This window comes from Lates calcarifer, unplaced genomic scaffold (genome assembly GCF_001640805.2).
Source record: "Lates calcarifer isolate ASB-BC8 unplaced genomic scaffold, TLL_Latcal_v3 _unitig_1188_quiver_1287, whole genome shotgun sequence".
NCBI lineage: Eukaryota > Metazoa > Chordata > Actinopteri > Centropomidae > Lates > Lates calcarifer.
The window spans coordinates 14,130-36,251 of NW_026115346.1; the positions used below are offsets into that span (position 1 = coordinate 14,130).

Below are 22,122 nucleotides of genomic sequence, written 5' to 3' on the forward strand. Positions count from 1 at the left end.
CAAAGTTCAGGTTCTTTATTACAAGCAAAAGTCCAGTACACGAGTAGGCAGTCCGATAAGGCAACAGTGTCCAAAGGGAATAGGCGAAAATCCAAAATCAGGTAAACAGGCAACGGTCAGGAACACAAGAAGTCAAAAAACAGGAAACAACGCTGGAAAGCTGACACGAGGGACAAGACAATCTGGCAACTGCCAAGAAGAAGAGACGCTGACTAAATACACCTAGACAAGGAGATAACGAGACACAGGTGAAACACATAAGGGCGGGGACAGTAATCAAGACAAGGAAGTAAAGAGAACTGGAGTAACCAAGGGACAGGAAACAGGAAGACAAGACAAAAATACCAAAATAAAACAGGAAACATTCAAACCCTGACAGTACCCCCCCCTCTACGGCCGGCACCTGACGGCCCAGGATCCTGAGGGTGCTGGCGGAGAAAGTCTCTAATAAGAGTGGGGTCCAGGATGTCCTTGGCTGCAACCCACGACCTCTCCTCCGGACCATAACCCTCCCAGTCCACCAAGTATTGAAGCTGGCGTCCACGGCGACGGGATGCGAGGAGTCTCCTCACAGAATATACAGGGCCACCGTCGATGAGCCGGGGGGGTGGAGGGGGTCTGGTGGCAGGGACCAGCCCACTCACCTTAACAGGTTTCACACGACTAACATGGAAGGTTGGGTGTACCCTCATGGTCCTGGGGAGCTTTAGTCTCACAGCAAGAGGATTAATAACTTTAGACACTGGGAAAGGACCCACAAAGCGAGGAGCCAACTTACGGCACTCGACTCGGAGAGGAAGATCCCTTGTGGAGAGCCAGACCCTTTGCCCAGTTCTGTAAGTGGGAGCAGGAATTCTGCGCCGATCTGCTGCCTTCTTATAGGTCAGGGAACTTTTCAACAAGGCCCGACGAGCTCGAACCCATGCAGCCCGGCAACGGCGGACCAAAGTGTGGGCGGATGGAACAGAGACTTCCTGCTCAAGGGACGGAAAGACAGGAGGCTGGTAACCATACACGCAAAAAAATGGAGACATACCAGTAGAGGAGCAGGGCAAAGAGTTGTGGGCGTACTCCACCCAGGGAAGGAACCGGCACCAGGAAGATGGGCTCTGGGAGGTCACACAACGGAGGACTGTCTCCAACTCCTGGTTTAACCTCTCTGTCTGGCCGTTGGACTCAGGGTGGTACCCAGAGGATAGGCTGGCAGAGGCCCCCACCAATTTGCAGAAGTCCCTCCAGAATCGGGCAACGAACTGTGGCCCTCGATCTGACACAATGTCCTTAGGAAAACCGTGGAGACGGACAACATTGTATAGAACGGCCTCGGCTGTCTCCTTAGCTGAGGGAAGCTTGGACATGGGCACAAAATGAACCATCTTTGAGAACCTGTCCACAATGGTTAAGATGGTGGTATTACCTTCAGAGGGGGGCAGGCCTGTGACAAAATCCATGGAGATGTCTGACCAGGGACGCTTGGGCACTGGCAAGGGGTGAAGGAGACCGTGTGGAGGTTGCCGTGAAGTCTTGTTGCTGGAGCAAACAGGGCATGCTGCAACAAACTCCACAATATCGCCCTTCATACCTGGCCACCAAAAGCGTTGGGCGATAAAAAACTGAGTGCGACGAGCCCCAGGGTGGCAGGTGAGAAGCGAAGCATGTCCCCATTGGAGAACGTTGGAGCGTAGGTCCGGAGGAACAAACAGGCGATTGGGTGGCAAACCTCTGGGAGGAGCACCACCCTGGTTGGCTGCCAGCACCTTCCTTTCAATGTCCCAAGTTATGGCTCCCACCACACAGGAACGGGGCAGAACTGGCACCTCCGACTTGGGTTCTAAAGAACAGGGAAAGGCTCTCGAAAGGGCATCAGGCTTAACATTCTTGGAGCCCGGACGATATGAAACAGTGAAGTTGAAACGGGAAAAGAAGAGAGCCCACCTAGCTTGTCGGGAGTTGAGTCTTTTGGCAGCTCGAAGGTACTCCAAGTTCTTATGATCCGTCCAGACGATGAATGGTTGTTCAGCACCCTCCAACCAGTGCCTCCATTCCTCCAGTGCAGCTTTAATGGCCAGGAGCTCTCTATCACCCACACTGTAGTTGTGTTCAGCTGAAGACAGTTTTCTAGAAAGATAGGCACAGGGATGCAACTTGTTGTCTGTTACTGACCTCTGGGAGAGAATGGCTCCTATACCCACATCGGAGGCATCCACTTCAACCACAAACTGCCGTTGGGCGTCTGGCTGGGTGAGGACTGGAGCAGTGGCAAACCTTTGCTTAAGCATCTGGAAGGCTTGCTCAGCCTGAAGGGACCAGGAGAACTTGTTCTTGGAAGAGGTCAGTTGGTGCAAAGGAGCGGCCAGGGAGCTGAAGTTCCTAATGAATTTCCTGTAGAAATTGGCGAAACCCAGGAATCTTTGAACCTCTCTCCGTGAGGTAGGTGTGACCCAGTTGACCACTGCCTTCACCTTCTCAGGATCCATCTGCATCACACCCTCAGAAATAACAAACCCCAAAAATGACACAGTAGGCACATGAAACTCACATTTTCCAGCTTTCACAAAAAGGTTGTTGTCTAGGAGTCTCTGAAGAACCTGCCTAACATGTTGGACATGGGTCTCCTCATCAGGAGAGAAGATGAGGATATCATCCAAGTACACAAACACAAAAACATTTAGCATATCTCGAAGGACATCGTTCACAAGAGCCTGGAACACGGCAGGGGCATTGGTTAAACCAAAAGGCATCACAAGGTATTCATAGTGTCCTGTAGGAGTGTTAAATGCTGTTTTCCACTCATCCCCTTCCCTGATTCTAACCAGGTGATATGCATTACGCAAGTCCAGTTTAGTGAAAACTTTTGAGCCCTGCAGCAACTCAAAAGCAGTGGAAATCAAGGGAAGGGGATACCTGTTCTTAACAGTGATTTCATTCAACCCCCGATAGTCTATGCAAGGCCGAAGAGACTTATCCTTCTTCTCCACAAAGAAGAATCCAGCCCCTGCTGGTGAAGAGGAAGGTTTAATGATTCCGGCTGCCAGTGCGGAATCGATGTACTCCTTCATAGCCTTCATTTCAGGTGTGGAGAGGGAGAAAAGACGTCCTCTAGGTGGCATGGTACCAGGTAGCAGATCAATGGCGCAGTCATAGGGGCGATGTGGCGGTAATGAAGCCGCCTTGGTCTTGCTGAAAACCTCTTGTAGATCCGCGTAACAGGAGGGAACACCAGCCAGGTCCACAGGAAGACTACCAGTTTCCTCAGTAACTGTGACAGGAACGGGCAAAGCCTGTTTCTCAGAAAGACAGTAATGTTGACAGGCATCACCCCAGGAGAGGATCTGACCAGAGGACCAGTCAATATGGGGGTTGTGAGTCTTGAGCCAAGGAAGTCCTAAAAGAAGTGGATGGTGGGGTGCATTAACCAGGTGGAAGGAGAGCTTCTCCGAGTGTACATTGCCGAAGGAGAGCGAGATCTCAGGAGTGTGGTGAGTTACTTGGAAAAGATGGCGTCCATCTAGGGCACTTGCCTCGAGGGGTTCATCTAGAGACACAGGAGATATCCTCAGTCTCTTAGCCAGTTCATAGTCCATAAAATTAGCGTCAGCCCCAGAATCAATTAATACAGGTTGCAAAAGGGAAACAGAGGCAGCCTGTAGAGTGGCTGTGGGGAACAGCCGCATTGTCTTAGTAGAAGTGAGTGTGCTACTCACCAGGCTCTCACGACTTCTAGAGGCCCCACCACGACGGATGGGACAATTGGCGAGGAAGTGACCCATCTGTGCACAGTAGATGCAACAACCCTCATCCATACGACGCTGACGTTCCTCCAAGGAAAGCCGGGTGCGACCCACCTGCATGGGCTCTGCCGGGGGAACAATAGGTGCCTCCGTCGACCCAGGTGGTGTCCTGGAGGACTCAAAGTTCATCTGAGGACGACTAGGAACTTGAGGGAAGTGAGGAAATGAATGGGAAGAGAGGCGAGATCTCTGCCGTTCCCTCAGTCGTTTGTCCATCTTGGAGGCCAAGGCAATGAGAGCCTCGAGTTCTGAGGGTAAATCCAGTGGTGTGAGATAGTCCTTGAGTGTTTCAGACAGTCCATTAAAAAAGGCATCACACAGAGCAGCTTGGTTCCACCCACTGTCAGACGCTAGAGTGCGAAACTCAACGGCATAATCTAAAACTGTGCGCCTCCCTTGCCGTAATGCAGCTAAGGACCTGGCAGCCTCACGGCCCGGAGAAACAGTCTGAAAAACTTGTGTAAGAGTCCGGATGAACAAGGGAAGAGACTCACAGATTGCTGAGCGACGACTCCACTCAGCAGTAGCCCAAGCCTCGGCTCGCCCTGACATGTGGGAGATCATATAGGCAACCTTGGTTCTGTCTGTAGAAAAGGAGGCCGCCTGAAACTCAAAGTGAAGTTCACATTGAGCAAGAAACGAGCGACAATCTCCCGAATCCCCAGAGAATTTCTCCGGGCTGGAGAGATGAACGTGGGGATTCAATCCCAACCCTGGAGGCGGTGAAGATGGCTGGGGTTCTGCATCCTGAGTAGCTGGGGGCGAAGCAGAACTAGGAGAATCAGATGACTGAGGCCCACGCTGAACATGGTCGACCAGGAAATTTAGCTGAGACCCCAAGGCCGAGAGCATCTGCCCCTGGTGCTCTGTCATCTCCCTCATCTCTTGACGGAGAGCATTAAGTTGTTCCTCTTGATGGAGGATCCGCTGCCCCTGGGCTCTGAGGGCAGACCGGAGGTGATCTGAGTCTGCGGAGTCCATAATGTGGCCAGATTGTACTATCAAGCACACGGCAGGACAGGACTCCAAATGCAGAACTCAAACACAATCAAAGTTCAGGTTCTTTATTACAAGCAAAAGTCCAGTACACGAGTAGGCAGTCCGATAAGGCAACAGTGTCCAAAGGGAATAGGCGAAAATCCAAAATCAGGTAAACAGGCAACGGTCAGGAACACAAGAAGTCAAAAAACAGGAAACAACGCTGGAAAGCTGACACGAGGGACAAGACAATCTGGCAACTGCCAAGAAGAAGAGACGCTGACTAAATACACCTAGACAAGGAGATAACGAGACACAGGTGAAACACATAAGGGCGGGGACAGTAATCAAGACAAGGAAGTAAAGAGAACTGGAGTAACCAAGGGACAGGAAACAGGAAGACAAGACAAAAATACCAAAATAAAACAGGAAACATTCAAACCCTGACACAATCAAGTCAGCCTGATTCTATTTTCATTGGTGAGGATCAGTTTCAAGTTGGCTGAGATAAGGCAACAAAGCAACAACAATACACGGCAAACTGTCTGAATATATTAATACATGTAATGTAGCTTGAAAGAGATGTATTGCTAGTTGTGTGCAGTTTAACCTGTCCAGTTGTACCATTTTGATAGACACATGCCAGCCAATCAGAAATTAGTATTTCAGTTGTCATAGTGTCTTATTGTTGGAGACAGTGATTGTATCACATATCGAGCTGTATTAAACATCATGAGGTCCAACTACACTTCCTACTTCTTTGGCTGGTCTCTTCCTCATTTATCTATTTAATGCCATGCCTTAAAGGAATATTGATTCATGAATACAGCCGGCAGATTTACTATACACAATACAAAAAACATGAAAATAGAGCTAAATAATTAACATAAAATGTACCTTAGAACTGCATATCACAGACTCTGTATTCATGCTTCTGTGTGCAGGTATTTAAGGAGTACTTTAAAGAACTCGAGGAGGAGAGCATTCGTGACAACTTTGTGACGGTGTACGAGCTGATGGACGAAGTGATGGACTTCGGCTTCCCTCAGACAACTGACAGCAAGATCCTACAAGAGTAAGAAAACTATTTCACAACCTTTGATAGTCCTTCATGATCCTGGAGAAACATAATATCTCAGGACAGGCTGAATCTTAGATACACATTTTCCTAAAGGTGGCACCATAAGAAAGGTAGGAAGTTTTACAATTGACAAAACTTGAATCAGTAATGTTTGTTGGCACTGTGCTCTGGCATGTAAGGGGGAGGCTATTCAGGCTGATGAAGGTATAATATTAAAGTTTCAAACTCTCAAAGGCCATAATTACTGCACTCCAGTCTGATTTTAATGTAACTGCAGCAACTGAAATGGCACCTGTGCCATCCATCAGGGACAGAAATGTGACAGTTTTTCAGTGAGATAATAGCTTTGTATTTTATAATGTAAGTGACCAGCAGAGAGGGAATAAGAGCACATTATGATTCTGTTTGAAGTGCCATGGCCTTATTTGGGTTTTTTTTTTTTTTTTGTTTTTTCCCATTCAACAAAGTACAGCTGGTGACTAAAGCTGTAATGAACGACTGAGCTTTATTCAGTGAGTGAAATGAACTGAAACAACTACTATTCTTAGGTTCCACAAGTGTTTTGTCTTCTCGGTGTACACAGGGTTGTTTTGCTTTTTCCCTCCTCTTGGCTCCTCTTGAGAGGCATTTGTTTCCAGAGGTTCAACATTCATTGTACTGCATTGCAAGCCTGCAGTAGCATGGTAACATGGAGTCAGCGGGCACATGATCAGCTTTGTCTTTAACAGTGGACTGTATATTTCAGACTTTAAAATTTGCAGTGTATTGTTTACTCTTTTCTTGTGTCAAATGTAATTGGGTTTTCGTAACGTGCATGTGTGTGTGTGTGTGTGTGTGTACACAGTATGTGTGCATGTGGGTCTGAATAGGGCTGATAATTACCAGGCTCCTGTTGGCACTCAAACACAATGACACCATCAGCTGGACACACTCGAGACTCTCAGACAGAAAAGCCCTGCTCTTCTCTTCTCCAAGGAGACACACAAAAGTATCATCTCTTTCTTGTGCATACACACACACACACACACACACACACATAGACAGTGCTCCCACACATTCACTGTGTGTCTCTGGCCCCAGGCTATTCCAGTTCTTTGACCTTTTCATGCCCCGACCACCACAGAAATGCTCCTTTTCTCTCACATTTTAACACTACCTACCTGGTGAGAGTATCAGTGTGTGAAAGCTTGTGTGTGTGTGTGTGTGGGTGGATGCAAGAGACAGAGCGAGTGAGACTGCAAGGATGCATATGCATGTGACTGTGTTCATGTGTGTGTGTCTTCATATGAACCTTTGTGTGTGTGTTTGTTATGATTGCTATTGTTATGCTAATCTGTCAGTTTGGTGCCAAACCCGCTTCCAGATCCTTTCATTAGCATTTCTGAGGAGAAACAGGGCAAAACACAACAAACAGCAAAGCAACAAAACAACCCAACATCGACCCCAAGCCCACTTGTCACTGTCTTTCATCTCTCAGCACTCTCAGACTTTGCTGTATGTCAACATGCGTTCAGGACCCTCTAGGTGGGAGGAACTGGGACAGAAAACAAGGGAGGAAATTTTGCCTCAATGTGTCAATCAATCTAAATCTTGTTTATTTAGCACTTTTGTTGTTGACATTTGGAAATGAACAGTTGAACTGAAAACAAGACACGATTAGTGTTTGTGTTTTGAATTTGTTCAGTAGTGTTTGATTTGCCTCGTGGGTCATGACACTTGCTTTTGGTCAAACAGTTAACTCATAACGATGTGTCAACTGACAAAGTAAAAGCAATGTGACAGTGTGGAAGAGGTCGCTCATAGTGACTAATATGGAGGTTCAGATCATTGTTTAGCTGTCCGTCTCTCAGTACTCTCATAGTGTGGGCAGGTAGCTGTTACCAAAGATAAAGCTCTTAAAACCAACTGTAGAGTAGACCTGCCCAACATCAAAATGGCAGACACAGTTAGCAACTGGCAGAGCATTTAGCAGCTGAAACTGAGTTGGGAGAGACCAAACACAGAGCTATGTCAGTGTTGTGTTTGCTGCCAAAAAAATCAGTCTCTGTTTAAGAAAAATGTAAAGAAAAAAAAGGAACAGAAGTAAACACAGACAAAAACACGACAATCAGTTATTTGAACAGAAAATTCAGGTCTAGTCAACATCTTGAGCCCTCATTCTTTGAACAGTTCAATCAATGACACAGCTATACCACCAATATTACAGATTAGATTAAGACACATGGCTCAATTTTCCTTGTAGTCCAGTGAGTTTCATTCATGTTGTTTAAAATCACAAATCTTCCTCAATGGACTTTATAATTTGTACAACACACACCCTCTATCCTAAGACTCTTAGATTTTCGGTCATGGTTACAGCACATGTTGATGTGACTTGATCATTTTTAGAATTTTGGTTGCCAGAAGCATGATGCCATCTGGAAAGGAATCTGGAGCAAGACGGACACATCATTAGTTCTCACACTGTTTGACTTGTACATTACTATGTGCAGCCGCTCAAATTAGAAACTGTATGTGGAACGCACATCACATTCCAGCTGCTGCATTTAGCCCTCAAAGGAAGGACCTTAAACATACACATGGACACAGGATATCATGCATGACAATGGTGGTGAGAGGCAACATTGAACTATGTCTGCATGAACACACACAAAAGAGGAGCTTGAGGACAGCTAAATTCATGTAGAGCATTTTCTTCTCCTCTATAGGTCTGGGCATGTCAAAATACCCAGACCTATAGAGGAGAAGAAAAGGTGACGGACTGAAAATAGAAGAGAAAAAAAGGAGGAGAGAAGGGGTCAGAGGAAGGGATACAAAGGGTGGATATGAGAAAGTGTAAATCTGTCCCCTTATTTGTGTTAGCAGTATAAAATATTAGTGCACATTTCAGTTTGAGTAATTGGTGGAGTCAAATTTAAGTAGGTCTGACGCACATGACTATGCAACATCTGTATCATGTCCTTGTGTGATTATTAGCCATTTTTCCACAGCTGGTTCAAGTGCAGGTCAATAGCACCAATTCAAAGTGTTTATAACAAGTGTCTAAATCACCATTTGTTCCCCTGAAATGCCCGTGTCCAGCTCACTGTACTTCAGTAATTAAACAGGGAAAAGACTTTTAGCTTTTTTTACTGAGTGCTAAATAAAAAAAATCCATTAACTATGAATACATTTTATTCATTGTTGGTATTACACAACCCTTTCAGATTTCATTAATTGTAATGAAAACTGGAATAACTGCTGGTGACATTACATTCCAGGGAAAACTGATTGGGTGGCATAAATACCCAGACAGCTCTGCAGCAGAAACGAGGCCAGTGAGAAATAAACAGTGGCGGGGGGCAGGTGTTTGGGTAAAAACAGGCCTGGTCACATGTTGTTTATCTAAGTACAGCTCCCTTCTATTCTCATGACAAGTCATTATGTCTCCCTGGACACAGTCAGAGAGGATTGGTAAAACAAACCAGCTCTCCAGTCTGTTTACCAAGAAACTGAGAGACAAACCAGTGCACAGTTATTGGAATCAGACATAAATTTGCCATATAGCTAGAAACACACATCCAGTTCAGTCTTTACTCCAGTTGCTCAACTTGACCAAAGTTACCAGCAGTCCTTTGTACAGTATCAGATTCCTAAACTGTGTCTGTTATTTAATAGAAGACCTGTATCTTTTCAAATAATGTAATGATCTTAATCACCGTGTCTCAACCCACTTAAACACTGACAGAAGACTCTCCACCATTAAATAAATACATAAAAAGGTTCAAATCCTTGCAATCTAAGCGTATTTAAGCCGTTGTGGCATCTCCTGGTGGCCCAAAACCCTTTTAAGACACTTGATTCTGGGGTTTCATTCACCAAAGCAATACTTAATAGTGTAAACAAATGAATGTAAGCTACTTTATTATCTGTGGCTGGAGTCACAATGGGTTTATGTAAATCTCCATTTTCCAATTACATCCATGAATAATCTTCATACAACACAAGTTCCTTTAATTTATTCACTCTAGAGTAACTCATTTATTTTAAGTCATGAGGTGTGATTAATACAAAAACATATTTAAAAAACATTCCTCAAGAGAGGTGGGCTTCGTGTTGCAAGATAAACACACATCTGGTTTGTTGCTATTTCCTATTTAGATTTCTTTAATTTAAGAGACTTAAATGATATTACTCCTCTGTTGATGTTTAAAAGAGATTAAGAAATTAAATTTCACACTACAGCCCTTCCTGCTGCTACATCTGTTTTCTGGTGTTCCCACTCAGCAGGGTTACAGACTGAATATGGAAACAGTCTTAAAACAAATTTCTGCCTTTGTCTCTTTCAGGTACATCACCCAGCAGGGTCATAAATTGGAGGTCGGGGCACCTCGACCTCCTGCCACCGTCACCAACGCCGTGTCATGGCGGTCAGAGGGCATCAAGTACAGGAAGAACGAAGTTTTCATGGACGTCATTGAGTCAGTAAATCTACTGGTGAGGACAATGTTTGCACAAAAAAGAGATCTGAGATTTTTTGTTGTTGTTGTTGGTTTAATTTGTATCACGGTATGTCTGTGAATGCTTATCTCCAGTGTTACATTCGAATTTAATTGTCCAGCTCAGTGAAGCAGACGTTGCACACAGCTGCACATTGCAGACTTATCACACAGGTGCACCACAGTGTAGAAAATATCTGCAGCATGGTTTGTTTGTCTTTTATCAAAGCCATTACATGGATATCACTCATCCAGTGAACAGAGTGGAGAGTGTGGACTTTTCTCAACACCTACATTAGAAGATCTATTATTATGCTGCTATTTACTAATAGTCTACATATTGTGCAGCCCTAGTAAAAGCTGTACAATGAGGCAGTTAATTCACTTGATGTTAAGTGCTGAATTGTGAAGAATTTACTCATTGAAGGACTAAAGATTTATTTTATGATGTCTGGCCTTCACAGATTGTCAGCTACAACAGGCCATGTTACTCTGATAGTTAAACAGATTTTGTTACAGTGTTAGTTCATCATTCTTCTTCCATCATCATCCATTTTTTAAACCATCTTCTGAAACTCATGGATTTTCTTGAACAGTTTGGTGTAAAATGGATGGTTGAAATTTGTGTGCGGTGAGGCCAGCAGCCAGTGCTGAAATCGTCTTTGCCAAAACCCTGACATGTTTTGACTCCTTCAAACAGTTTTCCTCTTTCCTTGAATTGAGTCGCTGAGGAAATGGTTTCTAATATCAACAATACTCCATTCTATTTCAGTGCAGTCTACTGTGGTATTTACATTTCTTCATTGTGTACAGTGAAGAAATGTAAAAGGTTAGTCAGTAAATCCAGCAAATAAATTACATTAGGATCAGCAAGGTACAATGAATACCTTAAGATATAATAACTCTGAATAAAATGTAGTGAAATGTCTCTATGCATGATATGAAAATGAAATGAATCCTATCAATGATATATTTTGGGAGTTAACATCACATTCTTATATTAAACTAGTGCAAGTCCCATTCAAAATGTAATCTTGTAATACTTTCATTACAGTGCAATGAAGGTAATAATCACTGCTCAATTAAAAACAATGTTATTAAGATACATGGTGAACTCAGTTAAAGAAACGTTTTATATTTTTCATTAAGGAGTGCAGGCAAGGACTCAGGTTTCCTGCAGCAAAAGCAACAGAACATATTTGCATACAGGGACATGCTGCATCTTTCAAAGCTAAAAAGAAGGGAAATGACTCTTCTGCCTCATTTCTTGTCCTTGAATTATCACCTCAAGGACAACTCATCACACTACTCCTTGTTTTTATGAGTTAAAGGGAAACTGATAAGGCGCAGGTATTTAACCACTGTTAGAGAACTGCAGTTCCCACTTCCTTTTCTGTGACCAGGGACTTGATTTCAGAGCTTCTTCATCCTCTTTTGTACTAGTGCCTTACTTATATTTCTCCCATTGCATGCTGAGAGCCTTTCAGTCTTGTCTCTGTCTGTTCATATCTGCTGAATAGTTCTGAGAATCAGTTGGTTTGTTTATTTCTCCCAGTTTATGAGCAGGAGTCTCTGTGATTCCGTCTCACTGCAGATCTGTATGAATATTTAAACAAAGTAACTTAAAGTGCACAATTATTTTGCTAGCATTAAATGTTATGTACTCTCAGGTGAACTCAGATAAGCGGATCTAACTGTAAAGCTGATATTGTAGCCATTAAAAAATATTTTAGGACAACCATGATATATAATCAGATATAAATTCATGCTTAATGTAATGCTTTGCTCTCTGTCCTGTAGGTGAGTGCCAATGGCAGCGTCCTGCGCAGTGAAATAGTGGGCAGCATTAAGCTCAAAGTTGTCCTGTCGGGGATGCCTGAGCTCAGACTGGGCCTCAACGACAAAGTGCTGTTTGAAATCACAGGCAGTAAGTAACAGTGACTCAGTCTCAGTGCCAACAAGTAATCATACTGCATGTGTAGTAGCATTTATGAGGAAGCGAAACAAATCATGTAGACAGTGAACTTTAACTGAATCAGATTCAGCAGAGATGTGAGAGGAGAAACAGGAAAAGACTTCATATATTGACAAAAACTCATTTGCTATCAATTGTTCCATTGAAATATTGTTAGTGTAGGTTGGTCAGCAGTTCCAACCCTTTTAGGTCTGACAGACTGTACCTCTTCATCTACATACATACATATACCCCCTGTCATGCTGGAAATGTAGATGTTATTCAGCTCTGTTGATTATGCAAAAGCAGATACTGCTACAGTAGTTTTTATGTGATACCCTTTAATTATTGATATTTAGGCTTGGTCTCTCTCTCTCTTTTTTTTTTTTTTTTTTACAGTCGCTGCAAAAAGACACAACTGTTTAGTTTGACAATATAATTCTTCTGCTTGATTAGCAATAAAATAGATCAAATCTGGTCATGAAAAAGCAATATTTTATACAATCCAGAGGAATGCGTTTATGGCATCAGATTAGAGGTCATACGATCATCATGAGATTTCATACCCTATATATATATATATTTGATGGTTAAGCACTTGCCTTTTCATTCACCACTCACCTTGAACTTACCCTCACTCTTCCACCTTCACGCCCTCTTTCTATCATAGTGCCTCACACCCACAATCCCACACTCAGCTTTGCTTTCATCCTTCCTCATCCTCCTTTTCCCCCTCCTATTTTCCCAATTTTCCAGATAAAGTCTCCCACCACCACTACATCTCCCATTGCCTATCCGCCTATCCTTTTGCCTTCTCCTCCTCCACCTGCTCCTCCTCTTCTCCCTCTTTTCCACCCCCTCTCCTTTTCCTACATTTCTTTCCCCCCCAACGGTTCCTCACTGAAGGGGAAAAGGCTCCATCACTGTCTAGTCTCTTTGCCTCTGAGTTAATCCTCACCCCAGGCTACGGCCCTGCAGATGAAAGGTGAGGGTCTGCAGATATCCTGTATTTGCAGCCCACAAATTCCCCCACTGTGTGTTGCAGTCTGGGAAATAACATATCCTCAGAAATAATGATCAAAAATAATGATCAAACAAACACACAGACAGATACAGAGACGCTCTCACTGAATGTTTATACAAATATTAAAATGTGTTTTGCAATCTAAGCTTCAACAGTTCCACTTTTTACATATCATTTCTCAGTAAATTGGTGATTATCATATTTGCATGATGTGCACTTTTTTTATCACAGCTGGATGCAGCCAAAATGAAGAGTATAAATCACTAAACACTGCCCTCTCCTGGCAGAAGTCCAGAACTGTCACTTGACAGAACTGAGATAAATGTCAATTATTTACCAACATATAACTCACATAGTCCCTAAGATTAATCACAATTGCTCATGAGAGGTGTGATTCTGGGAGTATTTGTTTTTACCCCAAAGATGGAAGAAAGACATTTTATGTCTACTCCCTCACTACTCCCTGCAAGGGCTGCCACTAATTATTTTGATTATCAAATAAACTGCTGATTATTTTCTCAATTACTTATCTTGTCCATAAATGTCAGACTAGTAAACAATGCCAAAGTGACATCTTCAGATGACTTGTTTGCTCTGATTAACAATCCAACTATAAAGATTTTCTATTTACATTCATATAAAACAAAAATAAAGCAGGAAATCTTCTCTTTTGAGAATCTGGAACTTAGAAATATTTGCTAATTTACTGTCAAAAGAGTTGCAGATTAATTTTCTTTACAGTGGATAATCCACTTTCATTTCTACAGGCTACATATCATCTGCCTCCAACCTCCAAATGTGAAGAATTGTTTATTAAATTGTCCCTTAGGCCACCCAAAGCACTGTGAGATGCCTTGGACAGGAGCATTTACCAAATGTCACTTTTAAACCATTTCCTGTGTCTGTGTGTATTAAAAGCATGGAAAACAGGTGAGAGCAGCCTTAAAGGTGAACCACAGGGGACACTGCTGCATCTTCACTCCTCCCCTGACATGTCCATGCACACACATGAACATGCACACACCTGTCTCTTCTTCCGGCCCCTCGGTCCTAGCAGTGACAGAAAGTGTCCCATTCGACCTTTGTTTCTTGGCTTGTCTTGATAACACTGCATGCAAGTGTGTGTACAGTGTGTGGGTATTAGTGAAATACATAATAAGAGGCTTCCCTGCTTGTTCTGTTTAGGAGTCTTGTGCTGTCTTTAAATCTGACCTCCAGCCAGTCCCCATTCACTCATGAGGAAGTGTCTCACACACACACGGAAGCAAAATCAATAGAGAACCATGCAAGTTAAACATATCTGTAAACATGCATAACTCCATGCACGTACACACCCTCAAGACGGAGAACAATGAACACGAAAGCTAATGCTTCACACACACACACGTGCACACAAATGCACACACACGCGCATGTATCCTCTCCGACAGGCCCAGTCCAGGGTTGCATTCAGAGCAGGTGAACCGGGCTTTAGGCTGACTGTTGAATGGGAGATTTAGCTGAAGGCCCACAGGCCCACAGTCATTACAGCAGTTTTCCACCACTCAGCACCCTCCATTAACCACAGAGGAGAGAACACTGAGCTTTCTCCAGCAGACTACAGATGCCACCATTAAAGAGGTCGCGCTTTAACTGCCTATTGCAACAGTGCTGCAGTCTTGCCACCCTTGAGGGGAATTGTCTGGAAAAGTCTAATTTTGTTCACAAGGAAAATGGTCTAGCCGACACAATCTGCTGGTTTTTGTCTATGGCTGCCTCTGTAGTACTCCAGCATTAAATATATATTAAAAAGTAGAGCATATCTTTTGATGATCCCAACTCTACATTAGATCTTAATCGAACCATTCATCAGCAGATAATGACAACAATTCTGATAACTGATCATCTTTTCAAATAATTAGAAATTTATATCTCCTCCTGAGGCTGTCTGTGTTTGGCACAGATAAATAATGGTTGTGTACTTTTGCAGTCACATCAGCAGTGATATAGTGGGAAAAACAGTGTGACATCTCCTTGTAGGCATAAATAAACCCATAATACAGACATATATTAGTGTGGAAGGTGGATTAATTCCACAAGCAATAAATCAGAAGTTTTGGCAGAGAAATAAAAAAACACCTCTTAAATGCAGACATATACATAAAATTTCACTAACAGATGTGTTTTCTTGTCAGAAGTGTTTTCTGGTAATACATTGGTTATTTATTTTGTGTGTGTGTGTGTGTGTGTGTGTATAGTGCAGTTGTGGATGTATTTGTGAGGCAGCTGAATGGGCATCAGTGGGGGAGAAGATGATGGCAGCATGTTTTGAAGGCAAACTGTGTGTGTGTGTGTGTGGTGTGTGTGTGTGTGTGTGTGTGGCAGCTAAATAATTGTTCGGTGGGGGGACAAGAAGAGGGCAGATGGATTTGGTAGCATACTGCGCGTACAGTGTGTGTGTGAGAGAGAGACAGTTTGTCAGTCATCATTACCTTGACCTTGATTTCCCAAAGGCTGCGTGGAAAGCTCTCAATCTTTTTTTGTGTGTATTGTTTGTGTGTGCGTGTTTGTGTGTGTCAGGAGAGAAGAGCAAGACAGTGGAGCTGGAGGATGTGAAGTTCCATCAGTGTGTCCGTCTGTCACGCTTTGAGAACGACCGCACCATTTCTTTCATCCCCCCTGACGGCGAGAGCGAGCTCATGTCCTACCGCCTTAACACTACAGTGAGTAGGATACACGTAAACAAATCTTTCTTTGAACACACACACACCCACTCACACCACCTGCATACCAGCAAGTGCCACCAAGAACACACTCCCTATTTGTCTCTCAGTAAGTATCAAACGCATCTGCTCAGTAGCTTCAGTGGCCTAGTTTGTAGATATGCAAATATCTGTTCTGCAGTTTCTAATTGCAGTACATAAATGTTTTTATAAGTTCTATTTTACGTACTTTGAGCCTTGTTTTTACTAACTACTTCTACTACTACTTCATGTTTACATTTTTGATTTTGAGTCTTTGAAAGTTCATTAAAGTTTATTTTTCAGCTGCTCAGTGTCCTTCCTCAGTACAGTTCTTTGTTACAAATCTTGTAAAAAAATTAAATAGCATCACCAAGTATGTTTAAAGCAGCTACAGAATAATTTATAGTTTCATAATAACAATGTATCAGATGATAGAGTGTTAAAATGTGTGAACAGGCCGTGCATAGTGATGAACCTACAGAGAATTATCACTTGAATCTGCTGCTCCCCTCAGCTTTACAGAGCTTTATAGTGATCCACTGTGCCACTCAGTTGTCTACATGATACAACATGTACCCACTACGAAAGCTCCAGGATTTCCTGTATACTTAAAAATGCACAAGGATGTGTACCAGTTTAGTTTCGTGACAAAACTTTCACTTAGAGTTTAACTGCAATAACCTGAATTTTGATCTCCTCCATACATAAAATTCACCCGTGTGCTCTTGGTCTGTGTTACGAAGCATGGAACATGGTGGCTTTCCATAGGATGCACAGGTGGATACATGTACTGTACATGTCAATGTGTGTGTGGTGGTGCTTATGGGATGTCGTTGTGGGACGGGTGTGTAGGAAACTGGCTGGGAATCATCACAGTGGGCTAAACCCAGTGTGGTACTGGCCATCTTCTCTGTGTGCCTTTCATACGGGGTGCACATGAATGTGCTGTGTGCATGTTATGGGTCCATGTTGCGTCATTCTGGCGATGTGTGTGGTAGTGATGCACTTCAGCTCTATGCTCATCCCGCTGACCTTGTCCACTCTCTCTCTCTCTCTGCCTCTCTGACAGGTGAAGCCTCTCATATGGATTGAGAGCGTGATTGAGAAGTTCTCTCACAGCCGTGTGGAGATCAAGGTGAAGGTAATGATGAGTGACACACAAACATAAACACACACATACAGTACAGAGTGCTATGCCCTTATTCCCTCATCTAGTCCCTTCACTTAGTATTTATGACACATATGTCTCAGGTGGATCGCAGCTTACCATCTGTTTGATGCAGTGACGGCCATACAGACTCAAAATAACAAGCTGCAGTTTGCATAATCACAAAGACCTCCATGATTTGAATTTGGATGTGTTCACTCTACAACATTGTTGTAAAGGTCTCAGACGACAGTTGAACTCTGTCTCTGTCACCTTCCCGCAGGCTCGGAGTCAGTTTAAGAGTCGGTCCACCGCCAACAACGTGTCCATTATGGTGCCAGTGCCCAGTGATGCTGACTCACCCAAGTTCAAGACCAGCACGGGCAGCGCCAAGTGGGTGCCAGAGAAGAACGCGGTGCAGTGGAACATCAAGTCTTTCCCTGTAAGTGTGGCATAAGCAGATGTTTATAGCCTGATATACACTACAGTACAGTACTTGTTGCTGCAGAACAGTGCTGATTTGTTCCACCACTATCAGGTTATAAAACAGTCCCAGTGTCAATAATGAAGTTGTGTTGTGACTAACAAATATTAAGCAGCAGCCATTTAACACATCATGATCAACATCTCGTCACACATACACGTCTTCTCTCTTTACTTTTTGCCATTCCTTTCACAGCTTTACTGCCAGTCTGTGCTATCACCAAAAAATAAGGTGTTCAAAAGAAAATTTCAGTGTCTTTTTAAAAAACTTGCAGGGCGTTAACTCACTTTTGGTTCCTTTTATCCATCAAGTTCTGATATCTCCTCAGTAATTCATTACACCTTCAGCCTGCTGAGGAGGGCTAAGAATTGCCATTACTGGTGACATACTGTTATCCAGCTCGTGTGTTACAGTTAACCTGTAACTTATGATGAAGTTTGAAGGGAACTAATATAAAGCAGTGGTGTGTCATGATAAGGAAGTGATAAACCCTAATCTGCAGTCCAACAGCCTTCAGCTCTGTCCACTTATTTACAACTCTGTTACTCAAACATTACCTTTCCTTAACACAAGGAACATAAGGAAGGTGTAGAAATTATTCCATGTACCATCAGCTGTTTTGTAAGCATATATGTATTTTAGATTTCTCATTTATTGGTAAGGGTACATTATGCAAAAACAGGATATTATCTTTTCAGTTGTAGACAAAGGAAGGGATAATGAGACTGTCTACAGCAACTGTATAATAAGCAATTATATAGCTGTAGATAAGCAAAGGATCTTTTGTAAAGAAATAAAAAAAAAAAGTTACTTTAGTTTTTATTGAAGGTTCTGAAAACTTATTCTCTCAATCAGATTCTTACCATGACAGAAAACCTTTTGTGAACATACAATCTTCTGACAGAATTAAGGTTATTTCCAAGGAAAACATTTCTGTATTTGTGTTTTTGTCTGAGCTATTCTCACTGGTTTGAAGCGAGGAGGGCTCAGTTGGAAATGGCTGATGTCACACACCTGCAACATTTGAAAAACTAGAGTGGCAGTCAATGGAGCACACCTCCACCAGAGCCTAACAATCCTACATGTTTGGTGCAAGTTGGTTCAGTACTTTCTGTGTAGTCTTGCTGACAAATAAACAAACAACTTAACAAAGAGACATGGGTGAAAATACAACCTCCCTGTTGGAGATAAAAACTGCCAATCAAAGCTGATAAACCCACACCCACACAGGTGTGATGCAGCAGATTAGCTGAGCTTTTTATTTATTATTTTTTAAAAGTGTTTTGACACTGTTTGAATGAATGGAATCTTAAATGTTACAGAGAAATAGTGGTTTGAAACCAGTGTTTCTTGAGCTTTTAAGTTAAAATGGTAACTGATTTCCAGCAAGTAAAATCAAAGTACAAACTATGAAACTCAGTGCTCAGATGACATGTTGCACAATTGCCCAAAGAAAGAATGATTAACCTGTTTTATTTTTTAAAGCCAAGATATGCTTGGCAAATGTTACATCTCATAAATGGACATCTGATTCACCTTGATGTGACATGGGAGTTGCCTCACGTTACCATGACTACAACATTTGTTTTGATTTTGGACAAAACAAGCCTATATTATTTGGAGTCGGACATCTGAGAGCAGAGTTCATCAAACAAACAAAACTGTCTTATCTGAGATTTAATGTTTTACCAGATGTAGTAACAACTTTGTGGCTTTTTCTCTTCTCTGTGTTTGTGCATGTATGTATGTGTGTGTTTGCGTGTGTGTGTGTGTGTGTGTAGGGTGGTAAGGAGTACATCATGCGGGCACACTTTGGGCTGCCCAGCGTGGAGAGCGATGAACTAGAGGCGAAGAGACCAATCACAGTTAACTTTGAGATTCCGTATTTCACTGTGTCGGGAATTCAGGTTAGACCCTTTACTAACACCCATCAGAAAGCCCCTTTAAAAATCCCAGTTCCTCGTTTAACGACTGTTTCAGCAATGCACTGGTTCATATTCACACATGGTTGTTCCTAATACTAGACTCAATAGGTAACTTATTAAGTCTCACAATCCTGGAAGTACCTGTTTTTTTAAACTCACTTCATGACAGCTCACTCTCCACTGTGGTGGAGTGTAAATCTAACATATGAATTTACAGCTGATCAGTGTAAGAAACTTCAGTTGCTTCAGTTTAACCTTTTTGCATTTTATCAATGCATCTGCAAAATTAAATAATCTTTGCTAATGGACTTTTAAATGGTTTATTTCCCTTACAAGTAGAAGTAGAGACATTTTCTCAGCCCATAAGATAACAATTAATCAGTCATCTGAAAAATAAAAAATCACCAAATTTGGAGATATGTGGTTTTTTAATGGACAACAACTATTTATATCTGTGATAAGTGAGCTGCTAGGAACCACCACACATATGTACTGTACAGTTGATGTTAGTGTGTGTTTTGTGTATGAAATAACTATATTTAACCTGCCTGTGTTCCTCAGGTGCGTTACCTAAAGATCATAGAGAAGAGCGGTTACCAGGCATTGCCATGGGTGCGTTACATCACACAAAGTGGAGGTGAGAAAATAACACACCAAAACAGACTTACACAGAAAACACACACTGATAATGTGTGATTGCATTCAGATAGGGAGACACACATTTTAATTTAAAATCTATATGGAACTCATTGGGATTGTTTTTTGTTAATACATGGCAACGTAAGGCCAGGGATTATAGTGCTAAAATCAAAGGTGGCAGCCTTATATGACTGAATGATAATGACAGTTTAAGAAACTGTAATATGGATTGGTCAAATCCACTAGATCAGACCCCCACATCCCAAGATTTAAAGCATTGAGCATTAACTAAAGTATAAATAAATATATAAATCTCACCTCGTCTGCTTCATCAGGGCTGTGGCGGTGTGGTTAAATGACAATATGATAAAGATGAATGTCACTAACAAACACCCAGTTCCCACATGTTGGCATTATGAACGGCAGTTTTCTTTTTTTGAATTCAAAGTTTACGATCCTTAAAAGCAGGATGGTTTCACGTCTAAACCCATCAGCAAATCTGAGGTTACCCTGAGGTTAAATGCGATGTTTTCCTTGTGAGAACAGTGTCAGAATCAGCCTTTCTTCATCACTATTCAGTGTGTGCCCCAGGAATGAACCCAGCTGTGTAACATCCATCATATCCATTACCTGGCTCTATCACCATGAGCCATGGCCTCAGGGGCGTCGAGTGACACCAGACAGGATGCCAGGGACAGAAACTTAACAGAGCTGCTGGCTTTTGCTCAGAGTTGCTTGTTCAGTCCAGGGTAAAATGTTTCTTGCCCAAATTTGAACAGAGTTACTATAAGTCAAGAAAAGGCAGTCAATTTTGTTTAGCAAGGCGAGATTCAATCGCTGCCCTGGAAATGAATCTATCTGCATCACATTTGTCGAACTCAAGGGTGACATTAGAGGAAGGAAGGACCAAGACATGTGACCTTTAATCAGCCCACTAACTTGAAATTTAAAAGGGCTTCTATCGTTACATAGCCAATGTTAGCATTAAAAGCTGTTAACTTACTAAGAGCTTAAGTCATTGATGCATTTAAACAAGAATACGCCCTCTACACAGTGCTACTTCTAGGTCAGTCTTGAGGGCAGACTGAACGCTACAGTGACTCACTATTGCAAAGTAATATGACGAGACAAGATGGGGCTAGCTGGTTAGCACGCTAACTTTAGTAGAAGAAAAAATGAATAGAAATAGAACAAAACGAGAGTTAAGATTGGCATTGCTTTTCACTACTGGAGACAGCTCTTGTTGAGTGAAGGAATGAAGTTTGATGCTGAACTCATAGTGTGTCTTCTAGACTGTAAGTAAACCGCTGTTAATGCTAATATGGGCTATGTAATGATAGCAAAACTTATATACAGCACCTTTAACCTTTTAAAATATATTGAAATGTATAAAAGCAACATCTTTATTTTACACACATGCTTGATTTTTGGACAGATCACACACCGCTGCATATTGCCACATTAAACACTACAGTATATTGATGAGACTGCAGCAAAATCCTCCTTTCTAGCTCACTAGTTTCAATGGGGGGGCGAATGGAAATGATATGGAGATGGAGGCCCAATACCACCACTGGACCACTGCCAGAAATCCTTAAGTTTCATACCTGCCATACACCCTAGGAATGAACCCGACTCCATTACATCAATCATATCCATTACCTGGCTTTGTCAGGTACGAGTCAGGGGCTGCGGAGGTTGAATGATGCCACCGAGTGCCAGGAGGCTCCCAGGGGTGGCACTCAGCGAATGTCAAGGTTACTGTTGCCTTGCTGTAACATCAGCAAAGAAGCAAAAGAGAGAGGGGAGAGGGGCATAGGAAGGAGGAGGACAAAAGATTAGTACGAGCAAGAGAACGAAGAGTGATGAAATTAAGGGGACTGGAGAGGAGGCTATCA

The 22,122-nt window shown here is 42.6% G+C and overlaps 1 protein-coding gene across 1 annotated transcript in view; it reads left to right on the plus strand.

Moving 5' to 3' along the window:
• LOC108887045 (AP-1 complex subunit mu-2) overlaps window positions 1–20,296 on the plus strand; it is a 28,455-nt gene extending 8,159 nt beyond the window's left edge. The window contains exons 4-11 of the mRNA XM_018682213.2: window positions 5,714–5,844; window positions 10,179–10,326; window positions 12,129–12,255; window positions 15,866–16,008; window positions 17,099–17,170; window positions 17,460–17,618; window positions 19,442–19,567; window positions 20,147–20,296. Of these exons, the coding sequence (XP_018537729.1) occupies window positions 5,714–5,844; window positions 10,179–10,326; window positions 12,129–12,255; window positions 15,866–16,008; window positions 17,099–17,170; window positions 17,460–17,618; window positions 19,442–19,567; window positions 20,147–20,281 (1,041 nt within the window). The 3' untranslated portion in view covers window positions 20,282–20,296. The remainder of the gene's footprint in view (window positions 1–5,713; window positions 5,845–10,178; window positions 10,327–12,128; window positions 12,256–15,865; window positions 16,009–17,098; window positions 17,171–17,459; window positions 17,619–19,441; window positions 19,568–20,146) is intronic.
• Window positions 20,297–22,122: the final 1,826 nt, after the last annotated feature.